This window comes from Python bivittatus, unplaced genomic scaffold, assembly GCF_059951505.1.
Source record: "Python bivittatus isolate LINGU-HERP-01145 unplaced genomic scaffold, Pbiv_v1 ctg000840_np1212, whole genome shotgun sequence".
NCBI classification, from domain to species: domain Eukaryota; kingdom Metazoa; phylum Chordata; class Lepidosauria; order Squamata; family Pythonidae; genus Python; species Python bivittatus.
Window position 1 is genome coordinate 40,920,213 of NW_028277113.1, and position 22,550 is coordinate 40,942,762.

The following is a 22,550-nucleotide window of genomic DNA, read 5'->3' on the forward strand; positions in this document are numbered from 1 at the left end:
TTTTGGTACCTAGCAAGCTACTTGGTTACAGCATCAGATAAAAACAGCAGCACAGGACTCATACATTTCCAAGATGGAAAGGATTTATGATGTGTCTGCTACGTAGCACTGGTTACATTTGATTGTTCTGTCTTAAGTGGACTGTATATCCTTCCAATATGTGTGTGTTTGTATGGCAGTCTAATGCTAAAGATTACACGTAATGGCTATCAGTTTTCCTCCTGAGATACTGTTCTAAGGGTAAAAAGTGTTACTAGGCTTTTTAAGGAAAACGTTCATTTTATTCCTCTGCTGATTTTGCCAAATGTTAAATTGACAGTTTGGGATTGTTTTCCACACATTTTCCAGTCGTATAGTATGGCAGTCTGCTCCCCTTAAATGGTATAATGTCACACTCAAAAGAGTTAAAGAATTGGGACATCATCATCCTTCAAGATTCTCTCAGCAGTGACAAATTCTTCCACAGAATTGTAGTTTGCAGATATGGCCAAAAGTAGAATCTGTTCCAACTTCAGTAAAAAGCTAGATTGAAATTGTAGTAAAAATGTCAGCAAATCTGTCTGTGCTGCTATGAAATAGAATTCTCAGGCAGGCTTATTTGAAAAAAAACAAAACAGATTTGTTAGATGTTTTGGTCACAGGCCATTTAAGGCTTCGAAAGTCCTAAACAGCACTGGATAAAGATGGATAGCCTATGAAATTAAAAAAGAAAGGGTGCATAGATCCATTATCCCCCCCCTTGCTTAAATGTACAAGATTCTGACCAGATATTGTTGCAATCCTATATGCTGCAGTTGGGAAATATACAGTATGTACCTTAGTCCAAGTATGTGAGGCTTTGGGCTGATTTCAGATGCCTTCTATGAATGATCTGTTCAGATCTTTGGTAAGAACTATCTGTCCTTACCAAAAAGAGTATCAGAAGGAGAAAAGGAGTGTCAGAGATTAAATTCTGCCACCTCTCTTGAATTCAATCTCTCTCACCACTCTCCTCAACCCACAGTCCCCAACTGATGCAGCCATCAATAAGAAAAAATGGAAGTTGACTACTTCTAGGGGTAAGGTTCATTGCTAAGAATTCTCTTTGCATTTTACCTCTAAATATCCATCGAAGTAGAAGAAGGGACAGAAACAGAAGAGTGCTTTTGAAAGCCCCATCTACATGTTAAAATGATTTCTACTAAGTATATCAGAAGTGGCACAATGATGCGAGTACTGAAGTTTGTGAAAGATATTTCTGGAGGAGAACAGTTATATAAAGATCATAATAATAGCTGTATCTGATTTAAAGAAGCAATTAAAGAGAAGACATTGCTGTACAATCTGACAGACACAAAGCTGTGTTGTATGGAGAGCACACTAAGCAGTTCCAGCAAAATATCTTTGAATGGCTGCCATCTGTTGTCATAGCATGTGATTTTAGTTACACAGGTAATGCCGAGTATGAACTTTGTGCAGAGTCAGGCTTCAACTGAAAAACTGGTAATGTAATTCAAGTGGCAGTTACTACATAGCTGTTGCAGCAAAAGCAAGAGTCAGGTGACACCTGACAAACTCACACATTCTGTAAAGTGATAATCAATCTGGTACTCCAGATGTTGTTGAACTGTAACTCCAGCATCTCTCACTGTTAGTCTTGCTTCCTATGGATGCAGTTTCTGGAATATCATATGTTGTCTACCCCTGTTGTGGTGTATGCATTCATAGACTACTTTGCATTGGTTTCAAAAGATTCTCCTCTGTGTTTATGGTGTGGACCATGATAGGTTTGAATAGCTCAGAAGAACTTTCACCAGAGTACAGGGAAAAAAGCTTTTTTGTGCTCTGGTGCATTGAATAGAGAGTGTGATTTATATTAAGTTATAAAGCCATTGCAGGCCTCTTCCATTTAAAAAGATATGGCTCTTTAACATGCCAAGGATCTTGGGTTATATTTTTACTTTGGAGGGTAAGATGAAACAGCAGTTAGACCCAAAGGTTTTAGAATAATGGTAGGCCTCACTACCATTATGTAATGATGGAAGAAGGTAAAAACACAGGAATAGAAAGGCAAACCATTGGATCCTGTCTTATGTGAAATAGTTAGAGATGATATTCTGTACACAACTCATGTATTCTTTCTGCGCTGTGTTCACTGGTTCCTTCCAGACCTACAGCCTTGGTGTCTGGCTTGCAATGCTGTGTTGATATGCCAGGCTTGGAGTAGAACCTTATCCACTGTATTTCTATGTTAATCAAGAAGATGCTCAAGCAAAATTATTTTGAACAACTTCCCATGTAACATTCTTGCTTGAAATAATAATCTTTCTTAGACTAATATAATTTAAGGAATTTATCAAGAGTCACTTTGTGTGAGACGGGTGGCTATATAAATATGATAAATAAATAAGATAAAGGAAAACCTGAGTATTTACAAATGATGCCACATGTTTTAAAGAATTACAGTCCATTCCTATTTCTCTGGATTTGGAACCATTTCTGGTGAGTTCAATAGGATTTATATCCCTTTGTGATCATCCCATTGTAAACAAGTAATCCTGTGCGTATTTATTTCCTCAGAAGTTACTCTTCTTGTACTGTAATAGGATTGTAGTGTTAGGGAAGACTAAGTACTTAGTCTCATGGAAATCAAAGTGGCTACTGAGTCCAACCTCTGCTCCATGCAGGAATCCAAGTTAAAGTATCTCTGTCAGATGGTGGTCTAGCCTCTGCTTAAGCACATCCAGGTAACGAGAACACCAGCTCTCTAGATCAATGTTTATCAATCTCAGCAATTTTAAGATGTGTGAACTTCAACTCCCAGAACTCCCCAGCTGGCTAGGAATTCTGGGAGTAGAAATCCACACATCTTAAAGTTGCCAAGTTTGAAAAACAGTGCTGTAACTTATAACTATTATTCTATGTTATGGCTTATTTCAAATTAAATTACTTTGAAATGATTAATATAATTAGGAGCTGTGTATTTAATAATTTCTTCTGACACATAAAATATTGCAGTGGCAAAAACTCTGGGGACTCTTGGGGCTGTAGCTAACTTTTAGGCGGGGCTATAGGTGTCTTTGGTTACATTTCATGCATTTCTGATGTGCATATTTACCCTAAATTAAGTCCGATTAAACTCAATAGAATTTCTGAGTTTAATTTCTGAATACACAATTAGGTATATTTGTTATTCTTTTAAAAATATCCATTACAAGTTTCTTATTTAGTCTAATATTATGCATTTTGTAAAAGGGAATAAATAGTAATTAGCAAATCATTTTGCTTCAAATTTGTATACAGATGGTCCTTGTTTAACAACCATTCATTCAGCGACTACTTGAACTCACAATGACACTGAACAAGTGGTAGTTATGACCGGACCTCCTACTTATGGCTGTCGCAGCATCCTGCAGTCATGTGATTGCGATTTGCAACCTTCCCTGGCAGCCTCCCACAAGCAAACTCAATGGGGAAGCCGGCAGGAAGTTGGGGTTGCATGAGGTCCTTGCTTAATGACCTGTGTAGTCCTCTTTTAACTACAGCAACCAGGACTGCCAGAACTGCTGTTGCTAAGCAGTGCGGCTTTTCAACTTACAATCGCATTGCTTAATGATGGAATTTCCGGTCCCAATTAGCATCATTAAACAAGGAATACCTGTATATATTTGTTGAGGAGAAAACTGGTACAATTGAACATGTCCTTTCTCTTGTAGTGCTAATTGTAATGCACTGACCCTTTTCCAAAGGAAGTTAACTTTGTATATTTTGAAGATGGGGCTCAGGAAGGGAGATGCAAGGGAAGTCTATTTGGCTGTTCAATGCAATTCCAGCAAAGGAACATCATAGAGTCCAACCCTTTGAAAAGTTACTAATTCTTAAAGTAACCAGACCATAATAATTGTCTTAAAAAGTTCTGTGGACTAATCATAGCACAGTAGAAGATTCCACTTAAATTCTGTGGGTTGCAAAATTTGGCAGGTAATCTCAAAAAAGAGCTATGTAGATCCACATCTGAGAGCCAGTTTGGTGTAGTGGTTAAGGCACCAGGCTAGAAATCAGGACACTGTGAGTTCTCCTGCCTTAGGCATGAAGCCAGCGGGTGACTTTGGGCCAGTCACTCTCTTTCAGCCCTAGGAAGAAGCCAATGGCAAACCACTTCTGAAATCTTGCCAAGAAAACTGCAGGGTCTAATCCAGGCAGTTGGTAGGGGTCAAAAAGCTGGTTCAAAGGCACACACACACACAAAGATCCAAGTTTAAGGTTTTAGAGAGCCCTGCTTGTACAAGAGACTAGAAAAAATACCCAGATTGATTTCATGCTACCAAGTTTACATTTGCCTCTCAGGATGATTTCTCCTTTTTTTCACTATTTCAATTTAACACCCATTATCCTAGCTTTCCCCAAAATATAATCTGCCTTCCTTCCATTCCCTCAAGTGTGGATAAGGTTTCTTCATTTTAAAAATACAGATTACTACAGCAACCTTACTTGTCATCAAACAAGTTCAGGATAGCTGTGTAACAGAGGAGGAAAAATAGCTTTGCCTCCTCCATCTGAAAAAAGAAAGACATACAGTATTTCCTGTTATGTTATTGAGGGGCTAAGATGTGTCGCTGTGCACAACAAATATAATACTGTAGTTGCAAATTGTATCTGCATATTATAAGAAATGATAATTTATGCCTTATTAAAAGATGTTCCTTGTAATTCCAACTCTAAATCGAGAACTAACTAAAATGACAAAATTTAAACTGTAACCTCTGTGAAAAATGGTGTCAAACAACTAAGATACCTTTCATTGTCATAAAGAACATTTTAGCTGACTCTTGACAATTCTGTGCCACTAGATTTAAATTATTCATCAGTTACTGGATTTTTAGCTCTCTTTTTATGTTTAAAATATACATTTATAATAACAGATTTAACCATTTTAATCTCTGACTATCATATGAGTATGAGGAAGGGGCAAGTAACACGGGAAGAAAGTGAGAGATTAGGCCAGGGATAGGATGAAAAAGAAGCCCACAGATATATGATACTAACACTGTCTTGCCACTTTCATCTGAAAAGCCATGCTGGAAAATATCTAAACTCTTTCGTAGATGGGGCCACACCTAAAATTAAGCATTGTCAAACAGAGATTCTAGTGATATATACCTGTAAAATCATTATCACCCACTTGAGATGTATATCTTGGGTTATTCAATGTTCTTGTCATTATCTGCCACGACTGCCCCAAATTGTTTTAAAAACAGTTTGTAGTTTAGCATTTGTTGTGAATCACCTCTTCTAAAGAAACTAAAAAGCTTGTAAAACTTGTTTGACATCAACTTCTGCTATAGTTTATACAGTAGTGTCTATAGGATTTTTTAAAGTTAAATAATTTTGACAAGTGAACCTTTCTCATCTTCTTCCATCTGTTCAATTTTTGCCTAGTGAAATTGGGAACAATGTAGGGACCAGGGGCTTCTTGCGTCCCAATCCGTCAACTTAATTCAAGGAGCCTTCATTTTGTCCTTCCACCCACCATTACCTATGCCTTCTTCTAGCAAAGGTTTCAACATTCCACCAAGCATGTTTAGTCTTCTCCACACTGTTTTTTGGGGGAGGGGAAGGTTACAAGCTGATTTTTCTAACCAAAGTAATGGGGGTTGGGGGAGTGTAATTCTGGAAACCATCAGGATCTCTTAAGTATCCCAGTAGTGCCCTCTTGTTTATTTATAGCCTTGGTTTGGTTCTCACAGCCTGAGTGCTCTTAAAAGCAATGATTTTATCATTTTGTCACATTGTGCTGATACCCTCTTATGGACTGATGTATGTGAGAGTAAGACAAACATATTAATTGAACTGTCTGTGATTGATTTTGTACTTTGTTTGATTAAATGGGTAATCTGCATTTGTCTTGGCATTTTGTGGATTTACTTAGTGGTGGAAGCCACATCAGACATTTTTTGCTACTTATCATTGCAGTTGGAATATCTTACATTTGGAGTTGAAGCAGGTGGTACGATAAGTCCGCTGTTGTGATGTCACACAAACCTTTTGTCTCAGTGATGGATTTGTTCTGATTTGTTCCAAAGAGAACTGACTTTGATCAGCATAGTGAAAAACCTTAAATGGGAGGCGGAACACAGCATGTTTAAATTATTTACAGTCTTATTACACTCTGGGTCTGTATGTGTGTGTTGGTGTGTATTAGGCCATTTTTTATTGCTCCACTGATTGAGTAAAAATGTTATTTTCCAGTATTTTTATGGTACTGTTAGTGGAAACATTTTGTAATAAAGAACTCCTATTTTATAGCCTTTCCCAGGTGGGTTTCTCTACGTTGGACTACAATTCCTTGAATTCCCAGCTAAGAGGCTATGAATTCTGGGAGTTGTAGTCCAATACACTCAGCTGCTCTCTGAGTTCCTGAAATCCAGCCTCAATTGCACCATCAGCAGTCAGCCATTCAAGCATATTAATACAATTTAACTTTACTATGTTCCCTTTATTTTGGCTGCCTACCAGATAGACTCACACTGTCTATGTTTTCAGAATTACGGCAATTTCTTTGTCCCCCAGTGCTAAGTGTAAACTGATGCATGAAACACCTATTATATTCAGTATGCAATTTCCAGTTTGAGATGAAAACCTCATGGCCTAGTTCTTAGGTTTTTCTGCTTTTTCCCCATTCTCTGGGTTTTTTGTGTGCAAACTTTATTGATGCAATGTTCTGGAGAACTTAAAAACTTGCATGCTTTTTTTCTGCCCTTTGGATTGGATCTAATAAAGGTATTACTAACAATTGCTTTTGGAATTCTTTTCCCTCTTGCATCATCAGAGCTGTCTCTGGTTTTATGCAAATTTTGTTTTTGCTAAAGTATGACCTCCAAAGGGATCAACAAATGATTTTTTAAAAAAAAGTATGGATGGATGAATGGATGAATTGATGAGTGGATAGATAGATAGATTGATAGACTGATTGATAGATATAGATAGATAGATGTTATGAAATATTCACTAATGACTGAGAAAAAAAGGACCTGGAATAGAATTATAATGTACAAAGCTCTGGACTGCAATGTGTGCTACATTATTTCGTGCTATATTGTGAGTTTTCCATTTGCCACTGTAGATGCTATGACACTGTATCTCCCTAGAGATGAAGGTTAAACATCTTCTGTGCCTTTCTGCTCTGGGTGTTACAAAATCCAGACTCAAAGCTGCTACTTCTTACTTTCTGGAAATTACCACCTTGAACACTCAGACACACAGGCATATTTTTGGCAGAATGTGGCCCGCATGCATCTGTATGGAAATGTCAGTAAAAAAAATCTGTTCAATATCAAAATTGGAATGTTAAGTAAGGTTAGCTTTGGAAATTCAAAAGCCTAATTTATTTTGTGAAAATCTGACAGTTGAGAGCTGCATGCATTTTTTTTCTTTACTGTACTGTATTATAGGTAATAATATAGTACAGTAAAGAATGAAAAGAGAAGAGAAAAGAAAAGAAAAGAAAAGAAAAATACAGTACAGTAAAGAATTTTTATTCTTTGAGCTCATTTTCTGGCTTTTTTATAAGTTTAATTGTGGAGCCTTCCTCAGAAACCACAGCTCATTTCAGTTTTGTCATAGCATCTCTTTCATTCTTTTAATTTACTATCTCTGGGAGTATGAGTGGTGTGGGTTTTTAGATACCCTTATATTATCCATATATTCCATAAAATTAAGGTTTGTAGAGAAATGGACAGATACTTCTGCCTGTGGGAAACCAAACCCTGAATTAATATTTCTCTTGTACTTTACATTTATCACTCTAAGGTATGTGATGTTAGTCACATAGCTCTAGGCCATGACTTTGTTGCACTATCCATAAAGAACACTTTTCTTTATGGCGTCTCAATGGCTTGGATTCATCACACAAGATCAAAACCAAACTTTTAAAAAAGTAGTTCTATCTTTCATTCCATTGCTGATTTAAGGTATGTAGAAGAAAGAACCCTAAGTCAGGATTGTGACAGTTAGAGGTATTTTTATGGTAGCAAAGTACAGAAAAGCAGTGCATTTGGATCTCTTCTTTGGAAAAGGAGATATATGTGTGTGATTTACCAAATAAGTGTTTAATTGCTTCCATGGCTATCTATTAATAGGGTAGGAGCAATCAGATAAGCTTATAAAGCTACAATAACTCAAGAGTATATTTAATTGCAAGCCTTGAAAACTATGTTGAAAGTGTTCTTGGATAAAATCATTTTTTAGAAAAATATTTATTATTAAATGTATACCCTGCCTTTTCATTTACAGTATGTAAATAATCAAAGCAATTTACATTTTTTAAAAAGTAAGGAATAGGAAATTTAACCATAAGATCAAAAGCAAAAACACTATCCTTAAAATGTCATTAAAATAATTTACAATCAAAAGCCTGGTGATAGAGAAATGATTTTACTATTTTCCTAAATACAGGGAGAAAAGGAGCCAAATGCCTCTCCTGTGCACCTTTGCTTGGAAGAAAGCCCTAAAGGATAAAGTGGATTTTTTTTTAACTAACATATATTAGCTTTGTGCCATTAGAAGAATTTCATATTCCAGCATAAATGCAAATCCTACCCAGGGATTGCCAGAAATTAAACCTGGACCTTTTATACATGTGACATGTTCTATATCATTGAGCCAGGCTCTTTCTTCTACCTCTGCTTCTGTATCCTTGTTTCTAAGACTTTGCAAAGGGAGGGGGAAGTAATAAAAATATTAAAATTCATGCTTATACAGCGGTAGGTAGGTAGGTAGGTAGGTAGGTAGGTAGGTAGGTAGATAGATAGATAGATAGATAGATAGATAGATAGATAGATAGATAGATAGATAGATAATATCATGTCCTGGCTTCAGCAATGGGAGAGAACGCCTATGCAATTGGCAGGCAAAGTGCGGGCAGCTTGGGGTTGAGGCTTGCAGAGGTGCTGGGTGGGAATACGCACACACTGTGGAGGGAGTGGAGTGTTCGGGAGCAGTGTGCTTGCAGCAAGGCTTGTAAAAACATCAGGAAGACTTGTCTGGAGAGATGGCAGCAGATGGGTAGGGAGGCAATGGCAGAGAAGTTGGGGAAGCAGGAGAAAGAGTGAGTGTGTGCACTACAGCTTACTAGAGGCTGAGGAGAAGGTGTAATCTGAGTCAGACAGTCTGTAATCAAATACCACACAATAGCTTGAAAAGTACCGAGGGGCCAGAGACTCGGTAGGAACATGCTGAGGTCAAAACAAAGCAGGAGGCACGAGCAGGATTTCACAAAACACAAACCCAGATGCCAAAAGTGCTTCCAGCAATGGAAGGCAGTCTCTGCGCAGTTTAAATCCTCTCCCCATCGAGCATGCACAGCTGAGGCTTTCCCTGCTCAGCAGTTGCCAATAATGAGGCTTGCTTACAGAGTCAGCATCTTGCCACTTGCTTGTGAGGTACTTACTTTGATGGGGAGGATTCTGAGGCTGGAGGGGGTTGCTCTGCTTCTTGGCACCCATGTTGACCAAAGGAGAATCAGTGGACAGGTATAACTTCACTTCCAGGAAGTTGAACAGGGTTTTCCAGAACTTGGAGGTGAACTGGACACCCTGATCTGTGAGGGTTTTCCAAAGATCTGAGGGCACTGGTAAGGTTGCAGGAGGCCAGCAGGCTTGCCAGGAACATTCTTAGCCTGGTGACATGTTGGACAAGTGGTCACATACCAATGCATCTCAACTTTGATGCATGGCCACCAAAAATTAATGGTGACCAAATGGAGGGTCTTGGGTAGGCCAAAGTGTCCTGCCACTGGAGTCTTATGGGTCAGCTGCAGTATCTCCTTGTGTAATTCTCCTGGAGGTATACGGTATATAAGCAACTGTGGTGGTGTAGGAGTCCATTCTCTGCACTGAATGGAGAAAGAAGAGGCTAGTCTGGGTTTATCTGGAGGTTGTGAAGTTCGGCCTGGGCAAATGGATCTTCTTCCTGATGTTCTCTGATGCCTGAGGTCAAAGGAGTATATCCCAAGGTGGCTGCAAAGTTTTCTGGGCATAGTATGGTGATCAGAGGGTCTTCAGATGCTTTATACCAATAATTTGGAAGCCTTGAGAGAGCATTGGCCCATCTGTTACGTGTTTCTGGCACATAAGACACCACAGAGTTTAACCATGTAAAGAAAAGAGACCAATGGACCTGTCTTTGATTAAGTTTGCATGCCGTGCAAATGTTCAAGGTTCCTATGGTCTATCCGTAACTCTATTGGATACCTTGCCCCTTCCAAGTGGTGCCACCAAGTCTCAAAGGCATCCTTGATAGCAAGTAGCTCCTTCTTCCAGACTATGTAATTAATTTCCAATGGAGTCAGTTTATGGGAGTGAAAAGCACATGGCAAGGGAGGCTGATTGGGAGTCATGGGCTGACAGAAATGGCCACAACAGCAATATTTGAGGCATCCACCTTTATGATAAAGGGTCAGGGTGTTGCAGAAGAGGAGCAGAGGTGAACACTTCTTTGAGGTGTTGGAAGGCCTGCTCTGCTTCAGGGCCCCTACTAAAGGGAAACTTGTTCTGAAGCAGTCCTAAAGCAGTGATCTGTGAAAAAGCCAGGATAAACTTACAGTAAAAGTTCACAAACCCCAGGAACTGCTGCACATCTTTCTTGTTCCAAGGGGTTGCCAGTCCTGCAATGCTTGGACTTTCATTGGATCCATGGCTAGACCTTGAGGGGAGATGTGGTATCCCAAAATTCAACCTTTGTGAGGTCAAAGGTGCACTTCTCCAATTTTGCATATACTGTAAATGATATTCCCAAAGTCATTGTAGGACAGTCCTAACATGGGTGGTATGTTCTTGAGGGGACTGCAAGTAAATTAGGACGTCATCAAGATAAACAATAACAAACCGTTCCATGAGGTCCTGGAAGATGTTCATCAAGTGCTGGAAGACTGTGGGAGTGTGACATAGGCCAAAGGGCATGATCCGGTATTCAAAATGGCCGAACTTGGTTTGGAAGGCAGTCTTCCATTCATCTCTTTCCTTGATCCAGACCAGACTGTATGCTCCATGGAGATCTAACTTGGTAGAGATGGTGGCCGAGTGTAACCAGTCCAGTAGGTCTGAGATCAATGGAAGGAGATATCGGTTGCGCACTGTAATCTGATTCAGATTTCTATAATCGCAACAAAAACGGAGCTCCCCAGATTTGTTTTTTTAACAAACAGCACAGGGGCCTCTGCAGGGTGGTGGTGGAATGCTGGATAAACCCCCACTTTAGGTTTTTGTTGAGGAATTCCCAAAGTGCCTCTGTTTCTGGTTCAGAAAGAGCAGAGGTGACCCCTGGGAATGATTGCTTCTGGTATCAAGCCTGTAGTACAATCATAGGGCCAGTTAGGGGGAAGGTGGTGAGCCTCTTAAGCACTGAAAACATCACTGAAGCTACTACTTGGCAGGTAGCTGTTCAGCCTCCTGTTCCATCTTGGAAGGTAATCGTGTGGCTTTCAGAATCTCCACATGAGATTGACATTGTTGCACTGGGAAATCCAGAGTGCCCTTGGACCAGGAAATCATAGGATCATGTACGCGCAACCAGGGAAGCCCAACAGAACCTGAAACTCAGTGGCTGGTGTGACCAAGAACTGAAGTTGTTCTTGGTGTTGCTCCATATGCAGAGTCACTAGTGCAGTGATCATAGTAATGGTGCCTGACTCTAGGGGGCATCCCTCAATGGCTTCCACTACCACCAGCACTTCAGGTGGGCACAGTGGGTTGCCCACTTGTTCCACAAAAGCAGCATTTATAAAATTGCAGGAAGCCCCAGAATCAGTGGTGGCTGTGACTTGGAACCTGCAGCTCTATAGGAATCTGGAAATGGCAGGGGCATGTTGCTGAATGTTGCGGGCTCTTGCTCTTCACCCCCAGATTCAGTGCCTGGATCTGGCTGGTGGTGTTGTTTTCAGGCTGCTGTCCCTTGCTTTGTTTCTGTGGGCATTGCTGGGCACAGTGATTTGGCTGGCCACAGTACAGACAGAGATTTTGCTGGCGCCAATGGGTTTTCTCCATATCTGTTAATCAACCTAATTTGCCCATAGGAAAACAATCAGCAATCACTCACTTAATGTGTGTGCAGGAGTTCTTAGGAGCAGTGGGTCTAGCAACCTGTCAAGCCGTCTGACTAATGGGTAAGAGGCATGCAGAAGGGGAGCAGGGTGAAGTGGGAAGGAGCCAAGGATAATGAATGAACTCCATCTTTGACTAATCCTGCAAGAGAGAGTCAGTGCTAACAGCTGACATTGTGGCTGGCAGCATCCAAATGTAGCTGGTGGAAGGGCATGGAAATCATGCAAATTTAATTGACTCATGCATAATAGCAACAAGCATTACATGGCATCAGTGCCACTGAAGCTGGAATGAACTAGGCCAAATGGTGCCACCCTCCCGAGGGCAGTGGAAGTAACTGTGGTGCATTGTACAAATTACCACAGGAACTACAGCTGTGATACTAGCCCCGAGTGACACTTGTAGCCCTCATTTACATGTCTTCAGAAATAATAAAGGTAGGATATCAGTAAAAATAAACAGCCACCCCAAACCTCTTGTTGGCAGAAGCCACAGAAAGCCAGCAATGCACCCAGTGGTGACAGAACTAGCCATACAAAGCAAAATTGCAAATCAGTCTGTGCAGCACAGGACTAGTGCTCTAGGAGCACTAACCCCATTTAAAGAACAAGTGTAGTGTCTTTCCAAAAAGCACTAGACCGTGTTTATAAAGAGCCCATGTATAAGACCTGATGAACACTATGGAAGGCACCAATCAGGCATTTTGTGAGTAGATACTTTGGCAGAAGCCAGGTATCCAGTCTGTCCTGCAGTTCACCCCAAAATGGCCATGGAGAACAGTTCTCAGTGACCAGAGGGGAAGGATTTACCTGCAGTAGCCTAAAGTGGCCAGTAGGAGCTAGGAAGATCCCAACCCTTGATTGTATCATCAACCAAATTGTTGGTGAAGTGTGCCAGATCATACCCAAGACAAAGATTGGGTCAGAAGAAAAGCACTACTTTAAAACTGGAGCAACTAAGGACAGTTTTAAGCTGCTTCAGTTATGGGCATGGATGAGATGAAGGTAACACCATAAGAACATTAAAAAAAAAAAAGGCAGTTCCTGGGCTATGTTTGTCCCATAGCTAGGGACAAGTGAGGAAGAGCAAAAAGAAAGTGGGGACCAAACTCAGTTCCCAAGGGAGCATATTTCCACAACCTGGAAGTGATGCAGTGCAAATCTTCTACTGAGCTATTGAGCATTTGTATGAACTGGATGGCTGCATGTGATTAACTATCTAAGGCCACCTTTGTCCCAAGAGGGGGTCGTACTTATTATCCAGCTCATTGTTCTATTTCCTCCCACCAATCATAAATTTGTTTTACCTATAAGTTATGAGCATCTTGCATTTGTTACTTTCCTGTATTTTTTTTTATCACTTCCTCTATCTTTTTTCACTCAGACACACAAGGTAAGGAGGGAAGGATGGTATAACTGCATAATATAGTTTGACTGTTACCCATTTGCCTGATAGCACTAGGAGTTTATATGGATGACAAAGAACAGGTTAATTTCCCCAGCACTGGGGATTTATGGCTTTTTCTAAGGGCTTCTGAAAGTATTTTTGGAATACTTTCTATAGTACCAAACTGTGAGAGTCTGCCAATTTTGCTAAATTGGTCCAAATTAGTCTAAAGTTTTCTTTAAAAGAAGCATGAATGCATTGTTATTGGTATACATGTTGCAGTGCACTCATCTGTTTTCTGTAGTCTTTCTACATTTCCTAGCCATATTTTCATGCATATGTTCTTCAAAAATGCAAGATTGTAAAGGCTTGAAAACTACAATCAAAATTGATATGATCAGCTAAGAAACAAATCCAATACTGATGGCACATTGACTTCCTTGCAAAATATAAAGCTGTCTGGTAAAAGTCAAGCTGCTATGTGCCATCAAGTTGGGTTTAAATCTTCTAAGCCAGTGTTGTCCAAACTTGGCCACTTTAAGATGAGTGGACTTCAATTCCCAGAATTCCCCAGCCAGCCATGCTGGCTGGGGAATTCTGGGAGTTGAAGTCCACTCATCTTAAAGTGGCCAAGTTTGGACAACACTGTTCTAAGCCTTTCAACAATTTCAGATAACTTTTTGGACAACATGACACCACAAATGTGAACCTCTTTTATAAGCCATTATTTTGCTTTTGTTTGCATTTGAATATTTTAAAACTCTCGTTTTAATCTAACGCAGCATTACTGTGAATCAAGGGTTTATTTCCTTCCAGGGTTTGCAGCAAACCATGGAATGTGAAGAATGTACTGATTACATTATATAACGTATGAGCCTGTTGCCATAAGCAACTGTGCTTGGACAGCTTCATGGGCATTTTTTAAAAAACAGAGTGAGGCAGCTAATGGTAACATCCATCTTTATCTTAAGATGAGATCATTATCTTTAATAAGCTGCCTGCTATAGAGAGCAATGATTTCTAAACAAAGAGAAGCAATTTTCCATCGCATTGCCCAGGCCTTGTGGTGAACTTACACATTCAGCACTGATATGACAGGAAAAGGGAAGAATGGCTTTAAATTTAAAAATAACTGATGCTACTTCTTTGGGTTTATTCCCTTTCATTTGGTTCTCACATTCTTTTGAAGGGGTAGTTTTTGAATGAACAACTGTTAGAGCTGTTCCCTCCGGCCTAGTGGAGCATTAGAAAACAAATGAAGGAGAAGTTGTACTTTTTCTCATTGCGTATTGCTCACCTCAGGCTTAAAACAGCATGGCCAAGTACTCTAAGGATTCTGTTTTACTAAATTATTCCCACATCAATCTGTGCCTTAGGGCAGTGCAAAAGCAAAAGATTGTTACATTAAATATACACTTAATCTGAATAACTAGTATGAAGAATTAACATCAGTATGGAGGAAGGAGACCATTATTCATTCCTGATTTTCAACTGAGGCTACATTCAATTATCACAAAACTGGTCAGTCTGAGAGCAGAGTTAAGGATAACCCATCATGGCTTAAGCTCCACAAAGTCAGAAATTGAATGGTAAGCTATATGGTTTTTGAGGGCTCCTCTGTCCTCTGCTTCAAGTTGGTTCTGATTCTGTGTTCTTCTGGCCTGTGGTATGATTGTCTGCCTCATGTTTTCTTGGGTCTCTGTGGCAAGTCCTGTGGTTTTAAATGCTGCTTCTAAAGCTGCAAAGAATTCTAACTGATTAGCATCGTCCATGTTATAGTTGAGGCCTTTCTGGAGGATATTGTGTTCTGCGGTGGATAGTGGATGGCTGGACAGGTTGACTACCCATTTGGGTTTAGATCCTTCTTTGCTTCTGGAGTTTAGCTTGAGCAGTTTGGTTTGGAGTTTTGTTTTCCTTTTTTAGCTTGTCTAAGGGATGTAGTCTTGGTTGTCAGCGTTTTTGTGTGTTCTGGGGTCATGATTTGTTCCAGTTGCTCCTTGAGGTTTTCTGTGGTTTGCTGGTAATTGTTTAGTCTGAGGTGAGCATCCATGATCATTAGCCACATTCTTTTTCAGCTGCTTTGTTGAGCTATTTTCTTTCTAGCTGTCCAGTTTATTGGAGGTTTGTCTCTGACACTGGTGGGTAGGGCATGCCGTTGTAGACATTTGTGTAGAAAGAACAGTTGTTCCTTGATGGTTTGCCTACATGCAAATTTCTTCCATTTGTCGTGAGCACCCTAGCCCAACTGTAGCATCCTAGACGATATAACCTGATATTGTGTGCTTGCTACATTTTCTTGGAGTATTCATATGAATTAGGATATAATTAAAATATATTATGCAAATGAGATTTCCTTAGTATTATCTTATTAGAGTTCAAAGTTGAATAGGATCGGCTTTATGATTAGGCATAGTAACTAATTTGCCACAGGAAGATGATTTTGGATGACATGAAAGAGAACAAACTTATAGAAGTATGTTCTACTGAGGTTTAGATGCATATTTGCAGATATAGGACTATAGCCACAATGCTTCTACAAGGTGGGCCTGTGGGATTTTCTGTGGTGACAAAATAACTTGTTGCATGTAAATAAGGGCAGGACTTTAATCGCATGGTTGTGGCTATCATATTGACTTTTTTGACTCACCACTCTGGACACCCCATGACCGGCCTTGAGTATTATGTATTTGAGGCGGCTAGAAGCACCGCTAGCTCTATTTGCTGGAAGATTTTGCTTCACATTTGCAAAAAACTTGTCACAATCTTATGGCCACTTTAGGACCTTGGCATAATCAAAATTATCCATTATTGGTCTTACTCTGGTGATTTTCTCTTTTATCAGGTTACAGTTATGTTGTCTGAGAGGGAAATGATTCAAGCAGGTTGCCTGAAGGAACTGCTGAGGCTGTTCCTAGACTGATAGTGCTAGGAAGAGATGAACTCTTAGGATCAGTCTGCACTATTTATACCTGAGCATGCATACCTATTACAAAATGTAGCAAAAAGGGTAAATGTCATTAGTAAGTGGCATTCAACGTATGTCTCTTTAAACAAAATGGAAGCAATGGTTGGAATATAAGCATTTGGACAAAAAATACTTCTGTGTGTGCTACTGATATATAAAACTCAATGTTGTTTGCTAATCTTTGGGACTTAGCTGACTTAAAAGTGAATTTTTAATATTTTCTTTTTCCTCACCTCAAGTTGAGCTTGGCTCTTGGTGATACAGGATCATGTCCATATAGTTTACTTGGCAGCTGTCTTTTTTTGGCATATTTTTTCAACTTCCCAGTCTAGCATACAGCCCTGGGACTTCCTGGTGCTCTTCCATCGTAGTGCTAACCTGTCAGACCTTGCTTATCTTTTTGAGATCAACCAAGATTAGTTAGATGTTGCTACCTGCAGAGGCTTTAGCATTTATTTTCTCATTCTATGGTGATAGGTCATCATTATGTGAATTTTCATTAAGTGACAACAGGATTTAGCTGTATCAGGGCGGAGATGGGAATTTTCCAATAAAAGAGAATATATGTAGCTCAGGGTTGAACTGTGGAGTCCTTGGTGCTCTCTGAGCTTGGTTGTTTGATTGCATTAGTGCTCATGATGTTACCTAGTCAGGCAATGAAACGTCTGTAATCAAACAACCAAGCTCAGAGAGCACCAAGGAATCCATAGCAGTTTTCTGTTACTACGTTAGAATTCTCTTTTTTTCCTTGGTGGGGGTGAGGGATTCCTAGCTTGTGTTATTTCAAGTAGGTCATAATAGCTTACATGTGGTTTTCAGTCTTTCATCCAGATAGTGGGCAGTTTCAACAGTGGTACTCAGATAGGCCCCTTCTGTCTTGCCTTGTTTCCTCTTGTATTTAAGAGTTACTGATTTTAATTAAATTATGGTCTATAATGAGTTGCCATTAGGAAAAACTAGAAGAATAAGCAACACACCAAGAAATAAATGCCTGAATATATTCCTTACATGGCACAGAACATTTGTTCCTGAATAACCAGCAAAATGCAATTTTTTGCTTTTAAATTTTAATTCAAAGAAAATATCATTTTCAAATTCAATTATTCATAAGGAATTAATGTAAGCATCAGTGGTCGGTATCCAGAAGTAATTGCTGGCATTAGTAGTAACAGTATAAAAGATTCCCATTTTGTCTGTGAAGACAAAAAGGGGAAAATAAATAAATAAATGGAAGCACAGAAAAAGGAAAGGACTCACCTTCTAATCAAGGCCTTTAATAAATGCTTTTCCTTGTAAGTCCTTCCGAGGAATAAGGCACAAATAAACTCTGGCAGTCTCTAAATTACAAGCTTAGTATGTATGAGACTCCAGATGAAATAGCAGTGGAGCTGTGTCTTGCTGTTGTTGTTATTAAACCTTCTCTCATATAGTCACTTACAGAGGAGAGCAAGTTTTACATCTTTGCAGAAATGAGAACTGACATGGAAAGGAGTAAGTTACTAGCTTAGAAAAGAAGCATTTCTTTCTCTACCAATATACAAAGCTTTAAATTGTTAAATAGTTTCTCCTCGGGCTTATTAGGGGAGAAACAGCTCTTGCCCGAAGAGCTCTGCTTCACAAGTACCATTCTCTGTGAAAAAGTAGATTTAGCAAGAAATTGGTAGCATTTATTAGTTACTTAAGAAGCACGGGGCCTTCTCTAGCACCAATTGAGTGGCAAAATATTGAACATTTTTTTTGTTAGTATGAAGTACTGTGTGTATGTTGGAGATTTTAGTATGAAGGTAGTTAATCCCCTGGCACAAGTTCATGTTTCAAAGTCTTTTCTCTACAGCTAAGCAGCAAAGGCTTCTCTGTAGCTAAACTGGTTTGTTCTTCTGCATGTATGTAACTGACCCCTTGCACTGGTTTAGTTTAGTTGCAAATGTTAATAATAAAGCAGTTTTTAAGCTTTGCAACTAAATTGCAAATGTTGCAAGGTTTGAACTCAATAAAAATACAATGTGCTGCCATGTTACCTTTCTATTGGAATTGCTTTGATGGTGAATTTATATTTTTCCAGGCTTCAGCTGCAAGTGTTCAATAATGATTTACTTTCTGTCTTGGTTCTTGTTTCCCCTGACTTACTGAAAAGTGTTCATTAAGAAAATCCATATTTGAGCATGCATGTGATCTTAATGAATTAAAACTTGATGGATGGATATTTATTATATCAATTAGAGAGTTGTACTGGCCTCATAACTATTGTGGTTCTAACATGTTCTAGTCCTGATACAGCGTATATATATACACAGTCAGTCAGACCTACAAGAGTTACCAGCTGAAAACAAACTAGCTAGGACTCTATCAACTGCCTTAAAAAGACATCAAGTGGATAGTCTCAGAGAAGGCTGAATGAGAAAGATGGAACAAGGATATAAAAATGAAAATTGCTCCTTGAACCATGGTTGGACCCTGTATAAGTCTCCAGCAATATGAAAAGGAAGAGACAACTACTCTAACTGGATTTCTATTCCAAGTCCAAAATGGGTTTCCAGCTGCTTAGGAGGAATTAGATCAATGCTAGCAGCTCCATAGCCAATATATAGGGATACTGGGAATTTTAAGTCAGCAATATCTGGAAAGCCAAAGTTCTCCACTCATGCTTCATAAGCTATTCAGAAACCAGCCCGACTAAATTCAATAGGAATTACTCCCAGGAAAATGTGTACAGGGTTTCAGCCAATCAGTGCTTTAACACAAGGCAAGCCAGCAAGGAACCATTAATAATAGTTCTGGCAGGAGTATCACATTTCATCTGTCTTTTTCCTGGAAGTCAGCTGGCATCCTTTTCTCATGTCTCTGTGCCAACCAAATATGTACATATAAGAGTAAATAACTATAAAGCTTAAGTTCGTGCAGCTGAGTTAATTATCCAAAGATGAATTATGATCTTTTGTAAATGGCTTTTAGAAAGAAAACTTAAATTTCATAATGGCCAGTTTAAGTAGTTCGTAGTTAAGGTACTGAATGGAGGAAGTTCAGGTCCATGTTCACCTTCAGGGCAGAAAAGTCAGTAGATGACTTGGGGTAAGTCTTTCTATCTCAGCTTAACCTTCCTCACAGGATTGGTCTTGTAGGACTATAACATAAGCTGAATGAGCTCCTGGAATATATGTTTATTGAGGTTTTTTTATTTGTTGACAAAATATCGGACAATTAACCTAGTATTCTGCTATTTTTTCTATAAGTAATTATAAAAAATTGCAAATGCCGTCTTAGGACAGCTATTCTCCTAATTTTCCTTTCTTTGCACACTCACTCACTCACATACACACATACGTATATCCAGAGGGATTGCTTCTTCTGAAGGTTATGTTGTCCTGACCTTCCGTTAACAAATAACAGATGACAATTCATTAAGGTAACATGAACACACCTAGCCAACTTTGGCTGACTTCAAAAAGCTAAGCTGAGTTGGACAGTCCTAGTATTAGATGGCAGACTATAGGAAATCCCAGGAAAAATCTCAAAACAAAACAATGGCAAACCCATTTCCACACTGCTGTCAAGAAAACTACATGGATTTGTCCACAAAGTCAACAAAAGTTGAGTTACATTGGGATGGCACAATCAGTCAACTTCAATACTAAGGCCAAACAGAACTACAAAAACACAACCCAGCTAAGAACAAAAACCTACTTCAAGTCTGTAACTAAAAATTGAGCCCAACAACTGTCCAAAGTTGGATAGTCTCAGGACACCTTCAGCAAGAGGAGCAGCAGCCTTTATACCTTATGTCAGACTGCAATCCTACCTATCTTTTCTCTAAAAGTTGCTTCATTTCCACCTCTGTGGCATGTGTGGATAAATGTATTTATTTAGATGTTAAGCCCCTCTTTTCAAGGCAAAGTGCCTTCCCAAGTAGCTTGGGATCTACATGTAAATATTATTTCAGGGACTATTAACCCTGAATTCAGTAGATGCCAAAGTTTTCATTCAGGAGTTAAGAAGTGATGTACACTCTGTGATGTAAACCTGCAGAATTAGGCACACGGTGAAAGGCAAGATAGTTCCTGTACTCTGTTGCTGCAGGCTCCCAGGAATGTTACTAGCAGAACATGCCCTTCCTGGGCAGCCAAGTTTGGAAGCTAGTTTACTCTTGGCTGCAAAACCATGACGATGTCTATTTATGCTCGGATAGCAAAGATTAGTAAACTCTCTCCTTTCATCTTGTAGAGGTAGGTTAAAGCACAGGGGGTGAGGAAGCTGCATGGGCTCTCCGAAGGAGAGGAAGCAGGAGGGTGGAGTAACAGGGGGTGGGGGAGAGGAGGCAAAAGGGAGTGGATTGGGGTGTTTGTGATTGGTAAGCTTTGCAAAGGCATCTGCCAGCCGGACTTCAGTGGAATGTGAAACCAAATCAGTTACGAGTTAAAGATAGACACACAGACTACACAGCATCTTGGGCAGGGGTTTAAATTTGAGACCCTTACAGAGCTGTGGATTTCTGGAACTTTCCTCTTGCCTCCTCCAGGATTTAGTTCCCATTGCCTCAGACAATGTACTGGAATTATTAGGGAGGGTGAACTGATCATGGTGCAAACTACAGGGTAAGTAGCAAGTGCTTTATTTAAACTCCTTGCTTTGCCACGCTTGGCTTCCCCTGCACTACGCATTTCATAGAGGCATACTTAGAGGTAATGTTCCATGGTTGCCCTTTATGAGGTTCAGAATGGGTGCTTTGGCGGGCTGGCATTATGGTACAACTGTGTTTGTTTTAAGATGCCTTTTTCTGTCCTGGTCCAAACACTGTAGTTTAAAAGTGGCATTTCATTCCAGCCCCGTTGAATTTTCCTGGAAAAAAGCAAGTTCTGCTTCACATGTCGCACTGAAAAATTCCACAGTTATTAAATTAAATTCACTCCCCCCCCCCGCAGTTTTTAAAAAATGGTTTAGTAGCGTGCCATTGTAACAGCAGCCTGGTACTTCTGATTCCATTCTAGTCTTGGCTCTGTTTCTGTGTCACTCTGCAAATTGCAATTACAGAACACAAACATATTTTATTACTCTGAAAATTGATGTTTTTCCCCCTAATTCTCTTACTTGGCAATCTTTGTCTTTTGCATCTTTGTATTATGTATTTTATGTTGTATCAAAAATATGCATTTGACAAACCAGAGTTTGTAAAACATCAGATAATATACTTAACAATATAACTTTGCATATAGCTATTTGCAAGATTACATCTTTGGCCTTTGGAAGGAGGATTTTATGGAAACATTAAATACTTCTTTAAAATTCTAAGTAAGAAAGAGTCTTTAGCATACTTGTTTCCATGTTTCCCAAATAAGTATGTGGTACAGCTCATTGTGGGTTTTCATATTATATTTTTTTAAATTGTCAGTCTTTTATTTGTTCGTTGCAATTTATAAAATATGTTACTGTAGTATAAATATATTCCATGTTTCCCACCTTTTGAAAGTATCTATAGAATAGCTTCTTGTAAGTAGCTTGAAGGAGAATAAAGTCTTTCAGTTTTGTTTTGTTGTGGGGTTTTTGTTTTTATGGCCAGTATGGAATTCCTAATCTTCTAGTTAATATTTTAAGGGTTATTTATAGTTATAAGAGAATATTCAGCTAAAATATAAAGTGACATACCTGGCTACAACTGTTCTCCTCATTTGATGCTTATGTATTTGACATTTGGTTCCTTTTGCTAGTTGTCTAATTCCAACATGCCACGCTCTGGGAATTTCTGGGAGGGAGGCTATAGTGAGAAAATTAAATGTTTAAAGTTGTTATTTTTTTCCTCTTCCCAGTTATTATGATTGAGAGGAAACAGAAAATATTTATAAGAGCAAATTAAAAATTCAGAGGAAACAAAATGGACATTATAACTGGTTATAATAGCTGTAACTCCTTAGACTTGCGTTACCACTTATGTTTGGAATAGTACATAATGCCCAGAAGGATTTGTGCTAGAAGCTGCAGAGGGTGGCAACCCTTCTTTATGTGCTTTCTTACATATAAGGGATGCTCTGAAAATCTCTCAACTACTCAAGTGAATGGAGCAAATCCAGTTTGTATGTGTTAGGGTATGTGTGTGTGGGGTATACCACATGCTGGATAACAGCCTACTGTGC

General features: G+C 39.3%; 1 protein-coding gene across 16 annotated transcripts in view; it reads left to right on the forward strand.

Annotated features, from left to right (window-relative positions):
• Positions 1-22,550, forward strand: part of DTNA (dystrobrevin alpha) — a 213,036-nt gene that overhangs the window by 25,836 nt on the left and 164,650 nt on the right. For 5 of the 16 annotated variants that reach the window (XM_088130797.1, XM_088130794.1, XM_015889157.3 and 2 more), the window contains exon 1: positions 20,736-21,017. The exons of 1 other annotated variant lie outside the window; for it this stretch is intronic. Coding sequence is in view for 11 of the 15 variants with exons in the window: in XM_088130794.1 (XP_087986920.1) it covers positions 21,001-21,017 (17 nt within the window). In the remaining 4 variants the exon portion in view is untranslated. Of the gene's footprint in view, positions 1-20,558; positions 20,649-20,733; positions 21,018-22,550 lie in introns of those variants that run through there. 10 more of the 16 variants (XM_025170841.2, XM_025170884.2, XM_088130803.1 and 7 more) reach the window with 5 other exon arrangements.